This window comes from Solea solea, chromosome 20 (assembly GCF_958295425.1).
Source record: "Solea solea chromosome 20, fSolSol10.1, whole genome shotgun sequence".
Taxonomy (NCBI): Eukaryota; Metazoa; Chordata; class Actinopteri; order Pleuronectiformes; family Soleidae; genus Solea; species Solea solea.
Window position 1 is genome coordinate 19,454,950 of NC_081153.1, and position 27,741 is coordinate 19,482,690.

Consider the following 27,741-nt stretch of genomic DNA (forward strand, 5'->3'; position numbering starts at 1 on the left):
GTGCCGATTTAGCTACTGTCGATTCCTGTCTGAAATGTACAGACACAGGAACAGTTTCAAACATAAACAACTTCTTTTTAAAGTGATGATTGTCAACATAATGTATGTTTTTCTACACTGGAACACTGAAGGCAAACGCACGGAGAGTTAATAAGGCTGAGTGAGTCAGGTGGTGTGAGAAGGAGTTGACATCCTGTGTGGAGAGATATAGTATAGCTCCACGGTCACAGGGTCAGCACTGAAACCTGACATCATGGCTCGAGTATGCACAGCAAAAACATATGTCTGCAAAGCCCCACCAATAGTGGGTCTGATTTATGGGCCTTATGCGGTGGACCTAACCTCTGTGTGTCTTCCATACAAATAAAAATAAACCAACACCCTGATATACAGACAGATATGGAGAGAGACTCTCACCATTTCTTGATTAACCGTGAAACGTGGAACTTCTCCAGGAGGGATGTGTGTGATTTATTGACTTGCACCTATACATAGACCTATACTGTCTGTACTCTATATGCTACAGCATCTTTAAATTGATAGCTAGTTTTACTGTTGTGGGTTTTTTTTTTACATGACCTATAAAAGCAGCTGAAACAACACTGTACATTTAATCGTTGTTGTTTTTTATATCATGTCATGTCATGTCATGTCTGTGTTGAGTCATGACTGACAGACTCTAACACTGATGACTCAGACTGATAATTAAGCAGTTAGTGATGAGTCCTCTGACATTTTTCACTTTGTTTATTTCTATACTCCCATATTAGATATCCATAACTGTTTTAAAGCATTATTCACTTTTATGCAAGGGGGGAGTGCTCCGTGTGTGTGTGTGTGTGTGTGTGTGTGTGTGGTCCATGATGGCCATGCAGTTTGCAGCAGAAAAATAGGTTAATTAACTCCCTTTGGAATGCAGCTGTGTCATTTTTGTTTAATGCAGACCTTTTTTTATTTGTATGTAAGCAATTTAACTGTGCCAGAGCAGAGCAGAGCATTACACTACATACTATCTTGCACCTGAAAGTTCACGGGGCGGACTTATAGTGCGTTACGTCTGTAGTCGGAACTCTACTTTTACCATTAACAGCCCTTCTGTCACATTTATTTCATAGTAATTCAGTCGTACACAAAGTGCTGTTTACTTTTTAACAGTAGACATGTTGCTACGCTGTGTGTGTGTGTGTGTGTGTGTGTTTGTGTTGCTCACAGTTTACATTTAAGAAAGAACTCCCAGTTCTGACTTTGATGTAAATGAGAAAGATTATTGTTATTATACTTATCAAAGCATGAGTCACTAAAAGCAGTGTTTTCAGAGTTGTGGCTGATCAGTCAGCGTGTTCAGTGACGATACAATGAATTCTTGACTTTTTCTTAGAGGGCTGACATCTGTGAATTAGACGTGAAAGGTGTGACTCGTGTGAAGTAAATGGGGGGGTGTTTGCACACACTTGCAGTCTATAGGTGAAGCTATTTCAGAGCGTGTCATTTCAAGTCTCTGCTCCGTTGGGTTTCAGCCTCTTAATGACATGGTTCAAGACTTTAGTGAGCCACAGGAGTGAGACTGTGAAGTTCAAGAAGACGAGGGGAGAGAGAGAGAGAGAGGGAGAGAGAAAGAAAGAGAGAGAAAGAGAGGGGGAAAAAAACTGTCCAACCCCTCTGAAGATTTCCTGTTTCATGAAGAGTGCACATACATACTCTGAGTCATTTAGGGCAAGTCCTGCCTGCTGTGTTTACTCTGCTTTTTTCTTCCCGGAGCTGTGGAGGCGTTTTTGTTTTTTAAAAAGAGGGGAAGAAAAAAGAGAGAAAGAGAGAGCAACTGTCGGACCGAAGAAAGTCCACGACGTCTGGATATTAAACCCGTTATCAAGGCTTCGGTTAATTAATGAGAAAGAGGGAAGTGTATAGTCCGTGTCTTTATGGAGCTACTTCGGTTTTCCGCTTTTTGGTGTGGAACGATACTCTTTGGCAGTATCCTGCTTCAGCAGACTGGTGAGTGGAACTTTACTGCGACAACTTTCACCAAAGTTTGCCCAAGTCTTTCACGAGAAACCGTGAAGCGTCACAGAGCGCTACACTGTGTCAAAGTATACCTTCAGCTGGTCAGCAGGGGCGGCTCAAGCGAGTCGGGGGGCTACACTGAACCAGCCTGAACCCCCGAAACACACTACTGTTGTTGTTGTTTTTATCACTTATTTCACCGCCTGTTTTCTGCTGCTGCTCTTGTTTTCACTCTCTTGTTTTGAAGTTAGAGAAATATCCCTGCACCCTCTCTTGTCACAATACAATCACCAAGCATGACTCGTAAATGAATCACACAATTGCTGTTTGACATTGTATTGCTATAACACTATAAACTTAACAGTACCTCTTAATAAAATAACAAAAACATTGAATTTGTCTAGCATACCTTCACAACTAATACCTGAGTTACTTTAATCACCATTTGTTCTAATGCGCTAAGTGTTTAAGTTAATAAAGTTTAATGATTCAGTGCAATTGGTTTTAATTTATTATTTTTTTTAAGCTATAGCTAGAGAGGCTGTACCTAGAGCTGCACGACACACTGTATGTTTTTCATCGTTGCAGTAGCAACATGCATGATATATTTATAAAGTACATGTGAAGAATGTAACATAAAGGTAGATAATTATTGTTTTTTTGTTTTAATATATTTTATTATTTTCAGCCTTGTGCACTTTGCCAAAAAAAGTGCAACCCTATTGTAAATAGGCTTTAAATTTAAACCTTGAACAGCTTAATAAAACATTTTATTAATATTTTTAATGCTACATTTTTCACAAAAGTACACAGTAACATAGACTGATATGAAGTTATATTACATGCTTACAGGAAATGCAATCTTTCTAACTCGCTGTCATGCAAGCTTAAAATGTGTTGTTTTAAATCCTAAATTTGCATCCTGATCATCCACATAATCTAACAGTTTATTTCTTGGGCCATAAACTGGAAAGGAATATCTATTTCTATATATATATAATATATTTTGAGTGATGCTTCACACAGACAGACACAGAGAAAACTGGACTTTTGACTTTTGGATGATTATGAAGCATTTAGTAGCAAGATAGTTGCATGAGACCTCATGAGGTGGTTTCCAACCATGGAAAATCATTGCATAGCTTCATTCTCATTTAATTCTCACAAAAGGATTGTGTTGTCACCATGGACTAAAGTTCTCTACATACTTCCATGTCTAAACTGGGTCCATGTCAGTGTGGCATTCCATGCATGCATGTACTTGATCCTACAGCCCATTCCCTGGATGGCAACACTGTCACTCTGAACATAGCAGATCTCAGTGGACAGAAACTATGAATTACCTTGAACTTATTAGCTGTTTTTGCCGGATTTTCAGACAAAAGTTAAACACAGGCCTGATGTGCTTGGATTACTAAGCTTTTTTTTTTTTTTTTTAAAAGGCCAAATAATGATACATTAAATCCAGAATGCACAACATAATCTGCTCCAGTGCACAGGATGTTGTGCCTCCATTGCCAGGATCTCACCTGTTTGCCTTTTAAAGTTAATCTCCATGTTTGATGTGCAGCCACATCATGAGCAGCCCCTCACAGAGAGACAGTGTTTTACCTTCATCTGTCTCAGGCTCAGTCCTAATGGCACCAAGTGGCTTTTGCTGCTCCTAATCCTCTCCCCCCCCCCCCCTCTGCAATTATACGTAGCCTTGGGTGACAATTACTGCAATTCATCCCTTCCACATCCCGCCCCCTAGGTTTAAATGACATGCCTTTTCAGAGGAGTTGCTCTAATGATATAATTACCCCGACTCAAACACCTTCAGACCACTGGCACTTGGGTATGGACTATCCCTTTAGTGCCGATTCACTTCAAACACCTCACCAGGTCGAGTTTTGATGTGCTCTGTCAAATAATTGAGGCTGGAGATTAAGGGCCTGTCCACACAGAAATGAGCATACTTCATACTGGAATTTCATCCACATGGAAACAGCGTTTTGGGAGCTGTCCTTGCGTTTCCATGGAGACAACAATTACACTCCTTTCGGAATACGATAATGTCATAGCCCCAACTCTCTCTCTTATGCTAGCATTCACTGTCCCTATCTTCTCTGTTGTTGTTGTTGTCATCATCCCTGCTGTTGTGTTTGGAGATAGTTTGCAGTGTAATTACTAAATGACGCCATCCTAAAAAGATGCTAGATTTCACTAGAATACGTCCTGTACTCAGCGAGTTCAAGAAAAAAACAAGTGTTGAAGAATATCAGTGAAACTGATTCATAAAATAAGGGAAGGAGAAAACAAAGTTTTTCGGTCTGTTTACTTGATCCTAACTTTCATTTTCTTTGTTTTATTTTCCTTCCTTTCCTCTGGCTTGGTTCATCCGGTCTCTGTTTCTGTGATTATAAACATCTAATCAGAGGTTACTGTAATTGAGTAGGTTTTTGTGTACTAAAATGTGTCGTTTAGTTTTACTGAAGTAGGTTTTTTTTTTGAAGAAATGTACTTTAATCACATCCGTTAATAGTAAAAAATAAATAAATTCACTCACCAGAAACTTAAGCAGGGAATGATGAGAACAGGTGAATGATAATGACAGAAGACAGGTGAATTGGCGTTAATTAAGGTCCCTGAGTGAGAAAGTTAAAGCATATGTGACCTTTGACCCATGTTGACTGATACATTTTAATTTTTAAAATGTGTGCCTTTAATTAAAAACAATTCACGACCCAACGTGGTTAAAAAAGTAACTAAGTCACTTTTACTCTGAGTACATTTTAAACGAGATACTTTCTTTTTTAACTTTAAATTGAGTACATTTTTAGACCAGTATTTTTACTTGTACTTAAGTAAAATGTTATCAAAATAAAAATAGTGGTACTTTTACTTGAGGAGGATATTTTAGTACTCTTTCCATCTCTTCATTTAATGTATACAACGTCTTCGCGTCCATTTTTTGGTGTAGCGTTACAGCGCCTCACAGGCCTGGCATATGTACTACATCTTTGGGGGGGGGAGGACGGGTTTGTGGGGATGGAGACATTTCCTGAAACAATGCTGAATTCTTTTAAAACAACAAGGAGAAAGATTGTGTAATATGGTGATGGATGTATCTGTGTAGGCGTTCTTCCGTTAAGTCAAGGCCAGAAAGCAGTATTTGAGTTTTCCTGCTTGTTTCTCGCTCACGCTGATAAGTAGCAGGAACCGGATGCCCATCAGTGTATTCTATAACACGTGGGACTTCTGCTGCTCCTTCTGTTGCTGGGTGCAGCAGGTCTGCCCCCACCCCCTGCAGCCTGGGTGAGATGACACAGTGGGCTGTTTGTGTCGCACATGCACAGCACCCTCTCTAGTCGGTGTGGTTTTAGAGCAGACCCCATCACGGTCTGCTGACACGGTCGAGATGTCTTACTTTCACTTACTCTTCCCCGTCGTGTGACCGAAGTAAAGTCAAGACGTTGCCATATTCAAACACCCGCCCGTCACTGACGACACATATTGTGCAAATGTGTTTTTACACAGGAAGTGTACGTCGGTAGGAAATCGCTCACTTTCCATGTTGTTGTGTTCACAAGTCGCACATTCTGATGAAAGGAACAGCTTCAGCTTCCTGTGCATGTGGTGTGGGTGTACAGTAAATGTGTGGTTAAGTGGTTTCACTGGAGCAGCAGCACTGTCACATGCTCCTTCTCTTTGTCTGTTTTAGTGATTAGGACAATTTGGCGTTGGTGTATGTTTCACTAAGTTTGCGTTCAGTGCCCACGCGGATTTTCTGTCTATTTTTTTTTCTTTTCCCTTCACTCTCTCTGTTTGTGCAGCAGACTCATGTACTTCTACGTAAGTGTACAGTGTGTACACAGACGTAGAGTAACCCGATAGTGGTCACATTAAGCAGATAGTGTGCATAATGTAGACGTGAGTCATGATGGAAGTAACTGGGACTGTGAGTGGAAAACACATGTAAATATTAGAATCAGATTATCCATATCCTTAATAGAGCTGAAACGATGAATCGATTATTAATCGATTACTCAATTAGTCGACAACTATTTTGATAATCGAATAATCGGTTTGAAGCTTTTTTTCATGATCAAAACAAGATTTCTTAAATGTGAAGATTTTCTTCATTTCTTTGCTCTGGATAACAAAGAAATCATTAAAAGTCAATGATTTTGTTTTGTGGACAAAACAAGACATTATCATATACATCATCATTTGCAGGTTTTTAATCGATTAATCGAGAAAATAATCATTTGTTGCAGCTCTAATCCTTAAACATAAACATAGTCAATGATTCAACCAGTGTTGATAGTAGGACATTTTTTATAGTTATAGGATTAAAATGACAAAACTACTTTTCACTTTTACTTAATGTGTGGGAAGAACTTCCTTGTAGAAGCAAAGGAGAGGCCGCTCACTCCCTTTGTTCCTCTGTCCGTCTGTCTCTGCCAAACAGTCTGATTGTCTTTCATTACTGCGACGATGAACAGCAAAGCTGCTGCGGGAGAATTATGTGTAGAAGCAGCATTACTCACCAACGGAGACACAACCACGTGCATTTTTCTCCTCACCTCAAACATTCATAGACACTGATACATTGTCCTCTGGAGTTTTTGATATTCACGGACCGCGTCGGCTCAGCACCTTTTCTGACAAATGAGAGACTTCTCAGTGAGGAGATGCATCTGCGTTTTCTTTGTTTGTTGTTCTTGCCTGTCTGGCAGTTGTCGCCTGAGATGATTATCAAACCCACAGGCACTCATCACACAATCCTGTTTGTCTCTCTGATACTGGTCCGCCTGCGGGCCAAGTCAAGTCTCGACAAGACCAAAGGAGGTGGATGCCACTGAGCGTGCTGCTCTCATTGTTCCCACTTCACAGGGAGCAAATCTATCCACTTTAGACTGGATTTGCTCATTCCTGTTATTGATTAAATGTTTTTCCGGTTCAGCTGCTGCTTAAATAATTCATTAAGTGGGTTAAAAAATGAATTCACGTTGTGTCTTCTCTCAAATTCCTTCTCTTTCTGTAGAGGCCTTTATCATAAAGATGAAACGGCTGTGCAAGTTCTGTGACGTGCGGGCGACCACCTGCACGGGTAAAGGCAGCTGTAAGGTGGAGTGCAACATCACGTCCATCTGCCCCCACGATGACGACGTCTGCGTCAGTATTTGGTAAGTGTCCACTCGACTTAACACTTCTAATAAAGGAATAATGGTCCTGCTCAAGTGAAATTGAGCTTTTTCTTTCATCATATTCACCTTTAAATAAATAAATAAATACACGAATAAACAAACGTCAGGTGAGAAGGTCGGGTCTTAAATTTGCATTTGAGGAAACGACGCTCTTTTATATTCAGATCAGGCTTTGTTTTCTTTCCTTCGCCCCAAAACCTTCTTCCATATATTGACCTTTTCCTTTAAAGACATTGTGGGGCTGCATTCTGTTGGAGACAGTTGGCTGGATTATGACGGCACACGAGCACACGAGCACCTCAACATCTCACTCCAAATGTGAGAAGCAGCAGGAGGCAGATTTGTGTAGGTATTATAAGCTTAGGGCCACGCTGCTGCTCCTAATTATATTAGCGATGTTATGGGCATGTTTGGCGCTGAGGTGAGCAGAGAGCTAATGGCACACAGACAGCGGCACCTCTTTAAAACCTCTGTCATAACATTGCGCAGGGAGGCAGAATATAACTATGCACTGGAGGTTTGTGCAGGTTCAGGCTCTTTTTTCTCGTTTCCTGTTTGTGATAGGGTTTGAAAACCTCGCCGTTTGTGAGCGTAACCTCTGTGTTGCAGTCATTTACATAATGCCGAGACTGTGGGAGACAAACGTGGCCTTTACAGTTACCACTTCATCACAGAACTGCTGAAAAATGACATTTTCTCAACTGTCATTATTACCTTGTTACGTAAACAATACATATGTCATGTCATTGTCAGCCTTTTTCTTGTTTTCAGTCCTAAACAAAAACCACAAATGAAACGTAACTCAGTTAAAAATGATGTATGTAAAAGCAGCGACTTTAAGGATTTAAAATGGTTAATCTAATCCAAACTAAGAGCGTTGAAGGTGAAAAGACCAGAGCCTTTTCTGTTTAGCAACAAATAGCAGCTTGTTGTGTGTTCTTTACTTGATGATATAGATCATTTCTATTTGTAAAAGAAATAGTTTTACATAATTTTCACATTTCCTTGAACCAGTTCATTAATTTTTATCATCACGAGCGTTTTCTACAGAAGGAATTTATGTACTGTATAAATAACTGGGCCTGGAATTAGCTTCCCCTGTTTTAAAGACCAGCAACTACTACTGCTGCTACTAAATAAGATGCTGCACAAACACATCCACATTATTTTTATAAACATTCAACATTTGCAAATGAAAAGGACTGTTGTGAATACACTGGCTGCACCAAGGCAGTATATCACTTTAAGATGTTTCCTCAATCTCTGACACATTTTATGGATTAATATAATAGATTTCTTCCATATATCACCTTTTTAAGTTGAAGTGTGTTCAGTGTGAGTGTTCTTTTTCTGTTCTTTAGGAGGAGGAAAGTTGACAACATCACCTTTGATACAGTCTGCCACAACCCGGCTCAGAAGCTGTACGGCCTGGTCTTGGAGGATTACAACAACAGCAAGTGTGAGATGAAAGAAAGGAAGGGCATGGGCTCGGAGTTCTTCATCTGCTCTTGCTCCGAGGACGAGTGCAATGAACGCATCTTTTTTAACTCAAGTAAGTGAGAGGAGCACTGTAACAAGAACACTGTAAAGACAACACTGACGTATACAGTTGCAGAGATATTACAAAATATTGCAATATTTTCCTTTACACTGTCATCTCTCTCTCACTAATCTGGAACAGAGATACACTGTAGTGACGTGATCAAATACTTTAATATGGAGTTGCAGCTGTAACAGCTTCCACACTTATTGGAATACTTTCCTCAACATTTTGTAGTGTTTCTGCTTGGCTGTGATGCATTCACTGACTCTCGTAAAATCCGCTCGCTCACTCTCTTCTCCTCTCACAGCGTTCGCACGCACACACGTTGTCCTGTCTCTAATATTGGTACGGACTATCTGTCTTTCTCCATATAATTAATTAGTAGTGGGGTTTTTGTTGTAACATGTACTATTAGCATCATTTCAACACAGTCAAGTGACATCATCATGTCAATCATGTTATTCATTGTAGCAATTTATTTTGCTATTATTGCTATAACCCTTTTATTTTTTAGCCAAATTATTTTATTTATTTATTTTTTTGAACCGGCTATTTTTCCTTTTTGTCCGACCCGCTTGTGAAGTTGAATAGTCCTGCTGTAGAGCATTTATGAGGTCTGGCTCGCAAGGTGCTCGATGGGGTGAAGGTCAGGTCAGTCAAGTTCAAGCCCCCTTAAAACCATGTCTTGATAGTCCTTGCTTTGTCACTGGAGCACAGTCATGTTGGAATAGAAAAGGACCTTCATCAAACTGTGGAAGCATAGTATTATCCAAACTGTCTTCATTGGAGATAAGGGGCCTAGAGACTGCACCTGAAAGGCCAAATACTTAATCCATACAGTGCATTTAGCTCATTAGGTGTCTGTGCTCAAGTATGTACTTGCACCAGTTGAACCTGCTGCTGTTTCAGTCTGAGAAAGCCATATATCGAGGTTATGTGCTGAAAAAGCTGCCTACTAGAAACAGGGTTGGTAAGATCACAGATCTTGATCCAAAACAGTAAAAAAACAGAACAGTTACATAAAAGATGCCAAAACACTTCTCGCAGCTGATGGAGGAGCAGCAGTCTGTTGATGGTTATCTGCAAAGAGCCCCACACTGTGGATTTCACACTATAAATAGTCATGATTATATTAATATTGATAAGTTGCTGTTTAAAGTACTGATAATAAAAATTTAAAAAAACATCTAAAGCAGTGGAACAACATGGTTCTTATGTGATCTGTGCATCATAACATGCAAACATCACGGTCACGGTTAACCTGATATGACGATGGCAGCACTGCCCTGCTCGTCATGTAAGGTGTCACGTATGAACAGTAACACATGTGCACGTTAACGCTCTCCAGGCTCATGATCACTCGCAGGCGTTTGGAGACTCCAGTTTCAACACTGGCCCTGGAATCGCATGTATTTTGACTACAGCATCCAGGCAATAATAACAGCGAGGTACATTTCCGAGACCTGGCTCTGCACACAGAGCCAAATTGAAAGCATCTGCGCTGTGCACGCACACACACACACACACACACACACACACACAACGTCATGGAAATCCGTTCGCACAGAGTCGAGAATGTCTGTGCACTTTCTGTAACTTCTCAGTGACTAACATGAGGCCGTGTGTGTGTGTGTGTGTTGTAATGAAAGAGCTGCAGGAGAGTGGAATGCTACGAGGCCAGCAGACAGAACCGAGAACTCTGGTGACTAGTTAGTGATCAGTGTCTCATTGTTTTCTCTCATTGATCATTAACCCATGGTGTTAAGTTTCTCTCACTGATTAACACGGGGCCCTGCAGCAGCTGCAACATCACAAACACCATCTTTGTATAGCTCCTCAGATCCATTTGAAGCTCAGTAAAGTAGCTTTTATACATATTATATTGTATTTTATTTACAAATTTGTGTGTTAACATTTTACATGTAGTTTCAATCATGTTCTTTCTATTGCTTTTAATTGACCTTTAATATATTAAGTTTGCTCTCAACTTTGTCATTTCTATACTTGTATTATTTTATCATAACTTGTCTGTTTATATTCTTATATATATGTACTTTTTTAATTCCTTTCATTATTATTTTTGAATGCAAACTCAGGGCTTTGCTGTAAAGCAGCAGCAGCAGCTCAATGCTCAGTCATTTTTTCCTTGAGAATCACAAAGGTTATATATAAATTACATACTGCAGAGAACTAGCTTCTTCACATACCAGTGAAAATATGCCAAGTATTGCTGCGGTAACTATAAAACTCCTTCTTTTTTTTTTTTTTTATACCATTTCCGATTTCCTAGGCCAACTCTTGGCAAGAAAACAAATATGTGCATTTCTCGAAAACATATTATCTCACTTCATAAACACCACTGTGGAGCAGAAGACTTTGGGTTTCAGTGAGTGAGGGTTTTAATTTGACCAGCTGGGCTGTAGATTCCTGTCCCTGGAAACTAAAAGAGAACTTTGTGTAAATGAGGCTCTGACCAAAACGCTGTCTGGAAGAGTCCGGGAGGCACGGTGACAGGTTTGTTGTGAGAAATAGCTCCTCACTCTGTGAAAAGCAAAACAAACCGGCTGGGGCCATGTTGAGGATTTCAGACATGTGGTTTCCTGTTGAGAGAAAAGAGAGACAACCCACGGGCTCGACTGGGTAGTCAAATAGATGCCTTTCTCATTTGTTAGCTTCCTTTATTTTGACGGGGCCGCGCTCCTCACGTATAATCTTCCCTTGAAACCCACCATTATTTGTTTTTTCTTTTTTCTTTATTCTGTCTGCGTTCAGTTATATAATGTGAACACGTTCTATTTCACAGCCAAAGTGAAGCATCCCTTTTCTAAGCTTAGATAAGCTCCAGTTATGTGGCTCTTTGATGAAGTCATGGTACCAATGATTCCATTTAGAATGTGTTTTCTCATTAAGCTCATTGTGTCTGGAAAACGTCTCTTCATGGGTCCTCGTTTACGACTGCAGCTTAAATGCAGCGCAAGTATAAACTTTCACTATTTGCCAAAACCCGGAGCAGTTACCAGACGCACCACCTCCTAAATTATAAGAATCAGACGCAAACTATAAAGAGACACAATATGTGGTCGACTGGGTCAGGGTTTGGAGCAGTTTTGCATTTGTGGTCTAGACGCTATCTTTAGCTTTCTGATGCTTATAGACATTCCACATGGGAGGGTCAGTTTCCTCTGCTGTTCTGAGAATACTACGATACTTGATGCAATCTGCCAATACTCACTTTTATTTCTTGACACTGTGGAAGACAAACGGTCGTCCAGAAAAAGCACAAGTGGAAAAGTACAGTGTTTCAGATGGCGACGAGAAGAAGAAGAAGAAGAAAAATCCATGAGAATTCTAAAGTGGAACATGTTTTAAATCGTACTGTGGGCTTTAGAAATGTGAAAAATCATTTGTTTTCTGGAACTCTGCTGCCAGTCACACTGGTCCACTCATAGGTGCTGTCTCTTTTTCCCTAAATGGGAATATAATTTATAAAATTATAGAGCTGAATCGATTATTAATCGATGACTAAATGAATCGACAACTATTTTGATAATCGATTAAACGGTTTGAAGCTTTTTTCATGATTAAAACAAGATTTCCGATTGTTTAAGCTTCTTAAATGTGTATATTTTCTTAATTTCTTTGCTCTGGATAACAAAGAAATCATTAAAAGTCAATCGTTTGGTTTGTGGACAAAACAAGACATTTGAGAACATCATCATTTCCAGGTTTGACGAACACCGATCAACATTTTTTTAAGGTTTTATAATAATTTATGGACCAATCGATTAATCGAGAAAATAATCGACAGATTAATCAATTATAAAAACAATCGTTAGTTGCAGGTCTATCAAATTAACATCATGTTCTATTGAAGAGCTGAGACTAGTGATTTTATAAATCAAGCTCATTTTAACATTCAAACAGTTCTTTTTGAAACTAGTAGAGTCGCCCCCTGGTGGCTGACTGCTCTTTCTTCACTTTTCCAAAAAAAACATGACCATTTGTATACTGATGCAATAAACGACTCAATCGTGAGTTGTCTGACTGAAGAATAATAGCAGGAAATAGCATTTTCTGTGACTTAAACTTGAATAATTCTCACTTCATCTTCACTCTCTGTTTCCCCAGACAAGGATTCCCCAGTGGTTGAAGTCATCTTAGTGAGCCTGGTGCCTCTGCTGGTCATGGCTGTTGTCGTCATCACTTCCTTCTACTGCTATCGCGTTTACCGCCAGCGACAAGCCAGCTCCAGGCGCAAGAAGGGCCCGCCGCTGGACTTCAGCGACGGCCGCGCCATCATGATCGATGACGAGCGTTCGGACAGCAGCTCCACGCTCGCAAATAACCTCAACCACAACACGGAGCTGCTGCCCATCGAGCTGGACGTCCAGGTCGGAAAGGGCCGCTTTGCAGAAGTCTACAAGGCCAAGCTGAAGCAGGGCTCCGCGGTCAGCGAGGAGCAGGGCTTCGAGACCGTGGCGGTCAAGATCTTCTCGTACGAGGAGTACGCGTCGTGGAAAAACGAGAAGGACATCTTCTCGGACGCAGACCTGAGGCATGAGAACGTGCTCCACTTCCTGACCGCCGAGGAGCGGAAGGTGCAGAGACAGTACTGGCTGATCACGGCCTACCACCCCAGAGGGAATCTTCAAGAATACCTGAGTCATCATATTATCAGCTGGCAGGACCTGCGGGTGCTCGGGAGCTCGCTGGCGTGTGGCGTGGCTCACCTTCACAGCGACCACACGTCCTGCGGTCGATACAAGGTGGCCATCGCGCACAGGGACATTAAGAGCTCCAACATACTTGTGAAGAGCGACCTCACCTGCTGCCTGTGTGACTTTGGCCTCGCGCTGCGGCTGGACAGCAATCTGTCTGTGGACGAGCTGGCCAACAGCGGGCAGGTAAACCCTTCTCGCCCTAAATTTGGGCATTTTATTTGTTTTTTTGCTTGGCTCGATCCCTTCAAGGGATAAGAAATAAATCCTCTCCTCCCATGATTTGTGCTCAGGCCGTTCCGAGCGCTGCGCCGCTATATATTTCTTTGAAGGTATTTATCCGACCCTGAAAGTGTTCATCAAACTTTTCCCTTCTGAGTCTCATCACTCAGAGATACCACCCCTAAATATTTGGCCTTCTCTATATCTTATTCCCAGATGGATCGCGCTGATAGAAATTGTGCTGTAATTCCTCTTAGGTTGACATTTTATTGTAGTCACCAGGCAAACAGGCTAGATTGATTCTTAATGGACTCATTATGCTGATGTAATAGACCAGAGTCATATTAGACTCCATTATGAAAATGACTCATGATAGAAAGAAAGAAGAAAAAAAAAGGCCTCACCCTTTGCTGTACAGGACACCTAATGCATTGTAATTCCCTTAATGCATTTGGAGGAAGCGCCTGTGAACACATTTTCCAGTGCAGTAATTATGTGAAGACAAGCAACATGCTGTTGAGCTCTGTGCTGCCTTTGTTTAGCCACTTATTTAATCATCAAACATGTTTGGGTTCATATAAAAGTGATATGACGCCTATGACATGACCACCTCAGATAAATAACTCTCACTGCTGAGATTATGTGCTTAGCGACGCCTTGTTTTTAAATAAACAACTCTGTTATTTTGGGTTTGTTCACCTGCCACTCATAAACCTGCAGTGTGTAGCTTTTAATGCTTTTAGTTGTTGATAATGTTCTTTCTCTGTTCTCTGGTCTTTGTGAACAGACACAGTTTAACCCTTTAACACAAGTGCACGCTGCATTACCGTAATTACGCCGCGGTTTGTGCCATCAAAAAAAAAAAGCTGAGAAGTTTAGTGAGTAGTGGTTATACGTACATTTCACCTGCGCTGTTGCAGGAAGCCGGCGAATCAGCGTCTTTGTTACCAGAGAGGAGAGAGTTGGAAAAACGCCTGTACATAGTTTCCATTTTGTGGCCTGTTTTTGGACATTGAGACAAAGACTCAAACAAATGTTACTTTTTAAATCTAGTTTTCATGTAGAATTATGTCAATGTAAGAATGAAGGGAGTGATTTAGACAACAAACATAACCATTTGTATACTGAAGTGATCTATTATTAGTTTGCCCAGTTGTTATAGTAAATAGCAGGAAATAGCATTTTCTGTGACTTAAACTTTAATAGTTCTTGGTATTGGCACTTTATCTTCACTTTAGTTAGTAGTGGTTACATGGTACAGTATACTATACAATATATGTATTGTATACTCAAAATCTAGTTTTCATGTACAAGTACAGTGTTTTTTTTGTTTTTTCTTCATTTTAAATTGTTAATACACTATTTTCACATGCAGTAAATTGTAAGTAACTGCCAAAAATTCAACGTTATTCTGGAAAAATGGGCAAAAAGCACCTTTTCTGGCCCTTTTATGGTTAAAATAAGAAAAGAAAAGTCCAGAGGGACACTTTGAGTCTTTGTTGTTAAAGGGTTAATAATCTCTGTGTGCTGCATCTTTCATGTGAAAACAGGCTCAGTCAGGCAACTCGAGCCGTGTCCCAATAGTCAAGGCTGCGTCTTTCGTTGTCCGGACGTTGTCAAAATGTGTCACGGCGCCGCGTCACGGGCCGTCCCAACTGTCACATGAATCTTCGGCCGACATTTGCCCGTCCGTGAAGGACACATCTGGTGTATCCTTCGCGGCCGAGCCGTATCCCACAATTCTTTGCACGCCAGCGCGAAACCACACAAACGACTCCCTCCCCTAAAACCACACAACAACACGACACAAACACATGTCTTTTGGAAAAACAGGCTTGGTGGAGCTCAGAGACAAACACAAAAGGCAAACTCAACTCTAAAATAGTAGCACTACAAATGGATTTGAAGCTTTGTGTGTCTTGTTTTGTTGTGATGGGGGCATTCTTCATGTTATAACAGGGTTTGGTTTTGAAGAATCTACATTTTCTAGATTCAAATGTTGCTTGAAGAGCATTGTGTGAATTTATTTAACCTTTTTCTTACTATTAACATCTGTATTAGGGCTTCTCTTACCTTTGACCATCACTGACGCATGTCCGTCTCCTCTCAGGTGGGAACAGCCAGGTACATGGCTCCAGAGGTGCTGGAGTCAAGAATCAACCTAGAAAACATTGAGTCTTTCAAACAGGCCGACGTTTACTCCATGGCTCTCGTTCTGTGGGAGATCATCTCCAGGTGCAGCGCGATCGGAGGTGAGTAATGGCGGTTGAAAAACAAACATTATGAACAGGTTAATGTGTAATGTGCTTCAGGTCACATTTGTCAGGATTGAAGAAAAGAGGAATTACTGATTTAAATAGTAGTGTCAGATCAATATTTCACTTTGAAGGCAAATGCATCCGTTTTAGTTCCAACAGCAAATATTTCTTGGAACATTTTAAAATGCTTACATTTTTTTATTTTCTTATGCCAAACAATCTAATCCATAAATCCATGTGGGCGGACCACAGGACAATAAAACCTTAAATCCCTTTTTTTAAGTTGAGCAACTTTGTAATAAGCCTATAAATTTGACACAAAACATTAGTTTCACTTCAGTGAATGAGAATGTGTCATAAATTATAGGTTATTCATTCTGCAGCTACATCTAAGGAAGAATACTTCAGATATAGACAACAATAACAAGCAAGGCCAGTTTTCAGGCAAACGTCACTTTAACCTCAGTTTACCACATAGGAAATATGAGAATAAGTGTTTTTATTACTCATCCTGGTGCCAATTCTGCTGCGCTGATGCCAGCGTGTTGCTTTCACTGAGGTTTTTGAAACATGGTTTAACATGTTTGGGAGATACACTGCAACGAGCCTGAGAGAGAGTGTGGATTCCCTGCTTCCAGCGAAAAATAATAGTCCAGCACGTAATCCCTCGTAAAACGACAACGTGGCTGGCAGACACGGGGAGTTGTTTGTTATTCTTTTTCCTCCAGTTGTCAACACTTTGAGGTTGTCAAACCACTCCTCGCCAAATACGGTACACTACGCTGCCTCCCTCTGTATTCTCTTTGTGTGTTGTTATCATAGATGGTAGATGGAAGGAGAATATATTGAATCGCCACCAGGAGGAGTTGATGATCTAAATCGATAGTATGGTGTCTTCTTCAATAGTGCGAGATGTCGATTATTTTTATTTTATTTTTTTAAATATGTTCCCATTTACAAAGAAATAGATGCTAAATCTAAATACTTATTAATCTAATATACTTTATTAATCCCCTTAGGGAAATTATTTCTCGGCATTTGACCCATCCTAGAATTAGGAGCAGTGGGCTGCCACACTGAGTAGCGCCCGGGGAGCAATGGGGGTTGGGTACATTGCTCAGGGGTACCCCAGCTCTGTTGACCTGGTGGGGACTTGAACCGGCGACCCTCCAGTTACAAGCCAAGTTGGACACCAGTGTGATTGACGGCTGATATCGTCCAATAGGAGCCTGGTTGTAAATGAGTTCAGAGACGTCATTTATCGTCAGTTGTGTTAAACACACGCCTGCTTCTGTTCCCACCATGTTCTGCACGTGCACTGAAAAACATCGCTCGTGACCTTTGGCTAAAAATACAGATGATCACGAGTTTAGCCGGCGTCATCGCGAGTAAAGGAAATCAATACGACGCTGATGAGTGAAACGTGTGTAAAGATCTTCACAAACACTGTAAGCAGAGAAAAAAAACGCTTGACTTCCAAGGAAATACAAGCGCATTGACGACGTTACCAATTAGGAGCCCGCTGACTAACTTCACCTTGAGTTTGCTGTGGTGCCGCGTGACGAGGCGTGTCCGCGCGTGTCCTCCGTGTTCTATTCACCACGGAGGGAACAGAGTTCTAATCGTGACCAACGCCACATCCGTCTTGTAGAAGTCTCAAGGATCCGCTGTGGCGTTTGCTAATGTGCCGTTACTCGTGTTTGTCATTCTGCAGCAAAAACAAGGCCGGGATATGTGCAAATAATAGTAATGGGTGATTATCTGAAGGCAGCCTGTGGGGCAGTGTTTCATGGCGACAGTCAGTCATTTGTTTTCACTTCCCTTTAGTGTCTCTGTGGTCCAGTTTGTTTCTTTGACTGCTGCTGTCTCCATTGTGTCAGAGCAGTGATTGAAAGCGGAGTTTGAGCACGAAACCCTTGGACTTTGGCGTTTTCCTGTTTTGCCCTCACACCCCCCTGTATCACACTGGTTACGCTGCCCAGGAGTGCTCTGAAGAAAAAGAAAAGCCTGGATTTGTGACCCATAATCCCCTCTCCTTTTCCTTCCCAGCAGTAAGAATATACAGTATGGGGCCTGTGGGTACACCTTTGAAAGCAAAACAAAACTATTTCCTGTTTTGCAAAGAAAGAGCACAGTCCCAAGACACACCGCTTTTAGAGTGGAGTTAATTCTGTGAGCATGGATGTCTCCCTCGGATGGTCTTTTGTGAGGAACATCTCTTGAGAGCAGACCAGACAGGAATACCTGCAGGAAGGGATGGACTAAATGAATCCAGGCTCCTTGGATGGAGGTTCCTGTAGCTTTGCTCCATCTCCACGCAGCGGTGCAGTTCAGTGAAGATGATCGTCACTTTTTTCTCGCAGTCTTCTCTCAAACAAAGCGTGTCTTCTTCTTGTGATCGAGAAGATACTGTATATTCTTCTTCTTCTTCTTCTTCTTTTTAATGAGAGGTTATTAGCTGTATCATGGTGGTATTGATGTACCCGTCGCAGCGATGAACAGATGTCAGATCAGGGTGTTCTGTTCCCAACGACACTGTGTCACTTAGTGGAAATTGAGTCTTTATTCGTCACGCTTGTCCATCAGTTTCGTTCACCTCCGAGTTCATGCTCGTGCGTCTTTATTTTTAATTAATGAGATCTCCACAAACAGGGACAGTGGAGATGATGGCAAACGTTATTTCTGACCCAGTTTAACCACGTCGTTCTGAATGTTCCTGACAATTCATGTCATTATTTCCCCCTCTCTACTCATCATCCTCCTGTCAGTTACTCTTCCCCTCTCGTCTTTTTTTCTCCTCACCCTGAGGCAGGTGAGACAGCAGTTAATGACTCTCGTACGACACTGTCAGTGCTGCAGACAGTCACCCAGCTTTACTCACAGGGAGGACGGGCACTGAAAGGGGAAGCAGATGGGCTCCCGTCCCACCCGCGGACCAGAAAAGAGACTAAAGATAGAAGCGTTGAGACACTGATGTGTTTTTCCCATTTCATATCTTGATCTATTTATCCTGACTCTGCAAACTCTCTGAGGCGAGCGGACGCTTTGAAATCTGTCGCTCGTTAAGCCGAAACTCAAAGGAGTCCGGCTGAAAGGTTAACATGTTGTGCAAACACAGAGCGACTCCTAGGACGAAAGGCTCAGGAGGAATGTGGAAGGCATGAAATGCAGCCGTTTAGTTTTTGTTTGACTGGCAGCTTTAACTCTCCCTGCAGCAAGTGCGCTGGCAGAGATCTGGCGCCCCGAGAGAAACGCTGGTGTTTACTGAGAGTGAGTGAGAAGCTTTAGCGGCTAACGCTCGTCTCTCAGTATTGTCCCTGGAGCTCGGTGAGTCACACATGACTCTCTGCCAACTCGGCCCGCTTTAGACAAAATGCACATTTTCAGAATGACACATCACAGGATATCACTGCAGAAAACTAGGGTTTTCCACTCGTGTCTCTTGACTCTGATGCCTTTGTGTGTGTGTGTGTGTGTGTGTGTGTTGAGGACAGATGTCTGATCAACTATCAGAGTGTCTGAGACAGTGGCAGGCGGCCGCCTCACCGCTCTGTCACAGCTCCCCGGGCCGCGGTCGACTCCCGAGTTCTGCCAGGCGTGAGGAACACAGCCGCTTGTCGACAGCGTTTGTCTACCAGCCGTGAGACAGCATTTCGCTTTCTTTGGCTTCATCCGTATTCCTCAGTTTTCATTTAAGAATGCATACATTTGGTCCGTCTCCCACGTTATTGCAGTTTTAGACGCTCAAAATACGTTTAAAGCAGGATTTTTACCCTAATTGAACAGTTTCAGAGTCATTGTGGTGGTTAAATGGCCTGTTGTGCTGCGATTGGGGGCTCAGGACCACCGACCTGGAGGTCTCAGAATCAGGAGGTCTCCCGAAGTCTCGGGTCAGACAAGAAACACTATTGGCGTATTGGTGAGGCGAGCTCAACTCGGCACGGCACGGTTTAGGTTGCATCTCCACTATAAAAAAAGTACCTACTCAGCGTGGGCGGAGTTTTATACACGACACACACACACAAACGAGTGACTAGTGACTTGTAAAGCAGTTGTTTTCAGCGTAACTGAATCAAATCACTAGAATCGGTTAATTAAAAACTTCCTCCATGACTGGAGCACAGACTCCGTCTGACTGCTAAATGCACCAGACTCCTGGTAGTTGTTGGAGATTAACCCACGTTTTTAGGATTGGAAGTAGTTTAAACTGATCTACATTTCGGCACTGTTCGGCTTGATTTCTGTCTTAAACCGTGCCGTGGCGAGGCGAGGCGAGGAGAGCCGGTGGAAATACGCCATAATTCCTCCATGGCACCACACAAAGACCACACATAGATCATGGCAGCGACAGCGTTATTTTTGACGTTCATCATGACGTTCATCATGGCAGAGCTGGCAAAAAAGAAGCCGAGAAAACCGTTGTCAGAGGAAGCGAGGAAGAGGAAGCGGCTGTCTGGCCGAGCGAGAGGCCACACACCACTAATCAGTTTCGCCTCGTCGTCAGTCTCATGACTGCTCTCAGTTTTCTCCGTAGTAATACTAAGCACCTGCTGCAGAGGAGAGAATCAACTTCCTGTTTACACCAGGGATACACACAGATTGTGTATAAAAATTTAGTTTTGTCTGGTTTTCTCCTGAAGCCAACCTGGATTTAAGAATTATATTAACTTGCCACAAGGGGGCGACTCTAGGCTTCTATTTCCTGAGCAGTTAATGGTCTCAATCCTTAGTTTCAGGTCTTCTTGAATCGAAGTAATGTTTCCATGTAGAAGAAAATAGAATAGAACACCACTTGGTTCAGCTGTGACTTCACTATAAGCTGTAAATGAAAGTTTTACTTGAATATTTTTGGTTTCTTTGCTCCGTATACCAAAGAAGTCACTAAAACTAAATCTTTGTGTAACATTTTCTGACATCAATAATTAAAATAATCCTTATTTGCAGCCTTACATGTGATATATGTTAGATCCTTTCTGAAAAGGAGCTAAAATACTTGTCTTGATGCAGATCTTTTTTTTATTTAAATAAAAACACAGCAGTATGATTGCACCCTTTAACCTCTGAGACTCTAAAGACAAAGGAAACCTGGAATGAGAGGGAAAACAGAACAGAGACATCAACACAGCTCAGAGCGAGAAGGAAAAGCTGGATTCAAAGCTCAGTCGTTTTCTTTTTTTTTATCTCCGACTGTTCTCCTGTATAATTTAGCTGGTCCAGATTTAGGGCTTGGAAAGACGATGAGGGCGTTCCTCAGGCGGGTGGGGCTAAGACGTGGGATAATAGTGGAGTGGTGTTTTAACGTTGAGCTGCAGACAGAGAAATACCTCTGGCCCCTATAGAGAGAGGCTGGGCCAGACTGGAGAGGAGGAGATGTGAGGGCAGCTGCTCTCCAGATGTCAAACCATCAACTCCTTCAGGACTGGAGGGCATGATTGACTGTGCGTGTACACGTGTGTGTGCGTGTGTCCAAATCCTGACTTCAAACTACTTGTTTTTGGGCTGAATCGAGGACATAACGTGTGTCCCCGAGTTGGTCTCATTGAAGCCGCATCCAGCCTGAGCCTAAATAGCTTTGGTCAGGTTTAATGGGGTTAGGTGAAGGTCATATTGTATGTATCAGCTATAGTTAATGACAGGGTAAGCCTCCCGGGGCTAAGTCACTGCCATATGTCCAAATGTGAGCTCGGCACATGTATGCGTCTGCGTTCAATGACTTTAACAGCGTGTGAGGAAGACGAAACAAGTGTCACCGCCACCGCAGCCTAATGAAAAGCAGCAGAGGGTATTCCACACTCTGACAAGAAAAAAGGTTATTGTGATCACTTTATTCATTTAAAGCACATGTTTGGATCTGTTTTTATTTATATATAATATCGCACCTTAAAATAAAGATAAGTGACAGATGACAGTACAACAATAATAATAATAATAATCAACTTTATTTGTATAGCACCTTTCATACAAGGATTGCACTACAAAGGAACATTTAAAAAGCAAATACAACAATAAAACAAGACAGGTGTGGAATGAAAAGGAAACTTTCTTTCTTTGGAATAAAACAAAAGATACAAATAAAACTGTACAACACAACACAGGGTGGAATACAATAGGAAAAGGCTCGAGTAAAGAGGTTAAAACTCTGTTTTAACTTTAAAATAAACCATGAATGTAAATAAACACAACACAGGTGGAATAAAAGACTTGGTAACAATGGTAATAAAAGAGTCAAGTAATAGAACAATTAAAGAGAACGCTTTAGAGGTGTCACATCATAAGAAATTGTCAATATAAGGGTGAGATAAATAAAATAGAACAAATGAATAGAAAGTCAAGGTCACAATAATTGTGATGCTCTTGCTCATATTTGGTGTTTCCTTGCCTGTAGCTTTTGACCTGCGTGTCAGCTGGAGCAGTTAAACTGACTAACCACGACTTCACCGTCAACGACATGTGTCACAGAAGTTTGAAAGGTCGTGACGTCGCGTCCCCGGTCGTCGCTGCTGCTGCTGCTGCTGCTGAAGCCAAATGAAAGCCAGTTTCTCTTGTCTGCAGATTCCTGACAACTGGCGTAGGAATTAGACACTGGGGATAAAATAAGTGCTGGCGCTGCAGAAGTCACATCACCACATGTCAGCTGTTGTAGGAGACATGGTGACAAGTGCAGCACAGATTGGGACTGTGCTGCACTTGTTATATGGTGTTTTTTCTGCAGAGAAATCTCGTGACTTCTGCACACCACAGCATTCCTCTCCTTCCCCGTGTTGTGTTTTTCAATAGATTTTGCTCGTTGGGAGTTTTGCTGTAATTTAAAGTTTTCCTGGACAAAAGAACATCTTTCCTTTTTAGAGCAGCACTGGCCAATCCCTTCCATCCTTGAATAAACACTTTTGTTTACACTGCAAAGCGCTCTGCAGTGTGATTTATATATTTTGGGCCCATTGTTTGGGGATGAACACATAAACATGTTTGCCCAACAGTTTACAAAGTGTGTTTTGCCATCTATAGCACACAGTTCTGTGTTCTGTCAGACCTGTCAAAGCAGAAAGAAGCGTCTGTCTCCTCTTAAATATTGACTGATGGCTGCGTGCGTCTGCGTTTAAGCTCTCACATCCAACCAGAGGAGCTTTGTTTTCAAAATCCAAAATCCTCCCGTTGTATTAGTCTCCGTTTCCTGCGTAACTTCCTGTTAAAGTCTTTTTCATGTTTTTCAAAGACAGAAAGGAAACGTAATCTGGTTAAAAACAGGTGCGTCGGCGACTTAATGTACTGATGGACATGTATATGTGCTTTAACATCGGGGAGTTTCTGCAGGTTTGTCCGTGTATGAAACACATGATGACGGTGTTTACTCCACAGCTCTGGCACTGCTTTGTTCTGCTTGTGTAAACTCTCCAAAGAACACAACGCAGGACCAGTCGGTCTTTCATTCACTTTGCAATGTGTGTTTGATTAAGTAAGAGAGTAATTACACAATCTGTGCAGTACATTGTCGGTCTGTTGTTAAACGAAATGAGATTAGGTTTTTGTTTTTAGGTGTGAACACGACTTCCACTGCAATAAAATAAGTAAATAAAGAATACAAATGTGCTGACAGCTGCTGTAACAACCTCTACTTTACAGTTTACACTCTGTGACACTGCAACAAAGCACACATTGATTAAATATAAATTAAACAAACCTGTACATTTTACAGGGTGAAATCCTCCAAAACGTTCATGTTAAATGCCCTTGAAAGTTTTTGAAAAAAATGGATCATTGAAAGTGCTTGAATTTTGTGCAAGAAAGAAGTTAAGTTGATATTTAGGCAAATGTCTCCTGGTGCCGATGTGTTTGTTACGATGTACGTAGATTAGAGCTGCAACTAACTGTCGATTATATTCTCGATTCATCGTTTGGTCCATAAAATATTTTAAAAAAAACTTAAAAAATGTTGATCGTGTTCGTCAAACCTGGAAATGATGATGTTCTCAAATAAAATGATTCACTTTTAATCTTTTAATTTAAAAACTTCAAACAGATAGAAAATAGTTGTAGATTAATTTAGTAATCGATTGATAATGGATGAAATGTTTCAGCTGTAACCTGGACTAGGCCTGCGTGTGGTGTTGTGGACACTGTCCACTGTCGATGACGTGAGACTCGGTGCAGAACAATAAATGAGTAACGCGATGTCTGGGAAATGCAAATTCCAAGATCTCCGTCTGACCAAAGAAAACCGACTTTGATCAAGAGCCCAAGGACAGTCACTGGTCCAGATGCAGAGCGTGCTGCAAATCAATAAAAGTTTTTTTCCTCCCTTCTTAAGCACATTGTGTCCTTGCACTTGAGGGAATTGGTCCTGGAAGGTCTTTGAATTCGATGTCAAGGTTTGGGAACTCTGGTTTAAGCTTTTAAAGGTAAACCTTGAATGAATATAAGTGTAAATGATGTGGAGTTGTGAATAGGACTAATTGTGAAAATACAACAAAGAAACTCACACAATTCTCCTGGATTGTCTAAAAACATGTGTTTTGTGTACATGGCCCCTCCTCACTTGAAAGCTGATTTCTTTTCTCAGGGATTCATTCCTTCGTGTAATGCTGCATGTTCTGTGGAAACTCTTGACCCACACTTGACACAGTCATGCGTGCTCCGCTTGGTTAATCTCGCCATGAGTAAACTCACTTGGTATTTTTGCAGTTAACAAAACGCGCACGCACTCTGACAAGGTTTTGTTGTGCAAGAGAGTGGACACACACAAAGCCCGAGCTGTGTTAGAATCTCTTCCTCAAGTCTCCCTCTCGGCCTTCCTGTCAGCAGCGTCTGTGCTGCTGCTGTTTGTGCTGCTGCTGTTTGTGCTGCCGCAGTGCAAGTGTTTACAGTGACACTTTTAATTTGGAGCCCACAGTGAGTCGTGTGAGAGGTGGTGTTGATGCGCGTGTTGGGGGCTCTGCCGTCTGATCCACACTCTGTGTCGCTCACAACATGATGTGTGTTTTTTTCTTTTTTCTTTTGGCTGATTTCTTGTTTTTTTGTTGTTGTGCTTCGTGTGCAGAGGTGAAAGAGTACGAGCCTCCCTTCGGGAACCTGAGGGAACACCCGTGTGTGGAGAGCATGAAGGACAGCGTCCTCCGGGACAGAGGGAGACCTGAGATCCCCAACAGCTGGATCAACCACACGGTAAGAGGCACCGACACCCTGCAGAGACCAACTAGGGCTGGCAACTGAGGTCTCTTTAGTCAATATTTATTTTAATATCATGAACAGGGGTGATAACTTCATGAAACCGTGGGACCCTGACTTTTCCTAAATGTGTGTATTTATCATTTTTACAATGTTATATTATAAAAAATTACGAAATGCAAAAACGTTGTGCAAATATCTACCTTTATTTTACCATAGCGGTTCATTTGAGGGTGTCACATGTCTATTGTTTGACTCACTGCGACTATTGCTCGTTGTTTTATTGATGTTAGCTTAGCTCTGCTTCAAAGCGACTTCAGGTAGAAACTGCTCTGTGACGATCGTCTGACATAATTACTTAATCAAAGCCGATATAAATCATAACATTAAAAAAACACATGAAATATTCTTAGTTCTTGTTTAGTTGATGATGTAACGTTGAATCGTAGGGAAATAAAACAAAGGACACTTGTTTGTCTGTGAGTAAGTGATGCACGTGTCATTTATAGTGTGTTATAACAACGGCCCCGTCCTCTTTATTTTACTTTTTACCCTGAGGTTTGTTGTTAGTTTGAAGGCTCACATTTTTTGATTTTTTTCATTTAGTTCTGAAAAAAAACACTTGATTGTACGACTGACTGTATTTATTTTGTTATTAACAAGAGCAGCTGAATTTAGTCGATCGCAGACATTATTCGCCGCTGTCCTCACATGTGATGTGCATTGATTTTAGAAAGTATGTCACATTGATTCTTTTTTTGCAAGACTTGGATCGTTCAATGTTGGTTTAATCAAAAATATGTGTCATGATAAAACTGAATCAAGACAAAAACATTTAATCTGAGCCCTGACTGTCACCTTTTCTTTATGATGACGTCTATTGTGTCTCTTTGGCTTTTTTAATGTTTGTTAAAGGATAATTACCAGTGTCATTATCAGTGAAATAGCTTATAAATATGATCAAATACGGCAGTAACACAAATAATCTGCCTTAAAATTGAAGAACCAACTGTTTATATATGATTTTATGTCATTTCTATGTGTTTTTATTACATTTAATATCATTTAATATCAAATACTGCATACATATCATTGTATTAAGTGTTTAGGGCTTTAATTATTCAGGTTTGCTTTTTAAACTCATTGTATTTCACATGCAACATAAACACATGCTCTTATGACGTGTAAGATTATGAGTGCAAACTAGCTGACACGGCAATAATAAACTTCAGTGTACAATCACTGAGAAATAAACAAAAATAATAATCATAATGAACTTGTATCATATGAAATCATCACACTTTATCACGTCTCTTCAAACCAAACTCAAAAAGACAAACATCGAACAGCGACTGTGTCTGTAATCTGTGATTCTGTCGATCAAGTGAGTCCATGTTTTATTTTTACTCCCACACGAAACTCGATAAAGACACATGAATATTCATTCTTGCACAAAGTAATAATAATAATAATAATAATAACACTTAGTCTGCTTTATTGACTGATCTTGACTGTGCTCCACTGCTCCCCCTGCAGGGCATCCAGATGGTGTGCGCCTCCATAGACGACTGCTGGGACCACGACCCGGAGGCCCGTCTCACAGCCCAGTGTGTCGCCGAGCGCTTCGACGACATGGAGTATCTGGACAAGCTGTCGGACCGCTCCGACTCGGAGGAGAAGATCCCTGAAGAAATCTTTGTTGTGGACGAGAAGTAGAGCCTTACAGACACACTGCTGCCCCCACCAGGGCGGGTGAGGAATCACAGCTTCCACTGGAGGCTTTTTGTGACTCATTCCAGATACTGGATCAGATCAGATGGAGGAGCTTTCCTGGAAAAGTGAACTGACGCCAGAGAGAGAGGATCGCTGCAGTATCAACATCAGGACCAACATGCATATGAAAACCAATGAAAGACTTTTTTTACACTTCTTTTTTTGTTTTATGCTTTAAAGACTGGATCAAAGCCACAAACAGACAGGGAATTCACATTATTAAGCTTTTATAACCAATTACTATTTGCACTTTATCAATATCTATGCACACCAAATGTGCGTGTGTGTATTCAATGTCGGTATTCTTGTTTTGGCAATACATTTCAGGTAAAGGACATTAAAGGGACAGCATGGACACACAGAGGCAAAATATCGGTGTTTTTCCACCAGTTTGTCAGAGCTGAAGAAGCCGCCGACAGCTTACTACAGAAGACTGAGGAGCTTCACAGGCAAGGAAATGGAAAATATTAAGACGTCTAATAACACTAGTGATAAATGTGACATAAACAGTATTGGACTGTCTCTGTAAGTGGTGCAGCGTTGGATGGACAGCCATAAAAGTCTCTTTATAGGAATCGACAATCTGTTCACCTTTTACCAAAGGAATACAAGGTGAAGTGTCTGTGTGTGTGTGTGTGTGTGAATGTGCAATTTTCCTGTTAGATTTAAGGACGATAATCAGAGAATAACGGAGCGCGACACAGTATCTTACAAGACCTCGAAACGGATTTCACCCGCTGCCAATAAAACATAAAGCTGAACTTGTTTATAAGCATTTTATTACAGAAAAGGGAACAATGATCTTGTTTTCATATAAGAACGTTTTGTATAGAAGTGTAAAAATCATAATTAAAAAATATCTTGTACGTACA

The 27,741-nt window shown here is 41.3% G+C and overlaps 1 protein-coding gene across 1 annotated transcript; it reads left to right on the forward strand.

The window, feature by feature from the left end:
• Positions 1-1,494: 1,494 nt before the first annotated feature.
• Positions 1,495-27,741, forward strand: LOC131447623 (TGF-beta receptor type-2-like). Its single transcript, XM_058619521.1, has 7 exons — positions 1,495-1,992; positions 7,031-7,172; positions 8,555-8,745; positions 12,865-13,640; positions 15,787-15,928; positions 24,969-25,093; positions 26,633-27,741. The coding sequence occupies exons 1-7, from the start codon at positions 1,920-1,922 to the stop codon at positions 26,810-26,812; spliced, it is 1,629 nt and encodes a 542-aa protein (XP_058475504.1). The 5' UTR covers positions 1,495-1,919; the 3' UTR covers positions 26,813-27,741.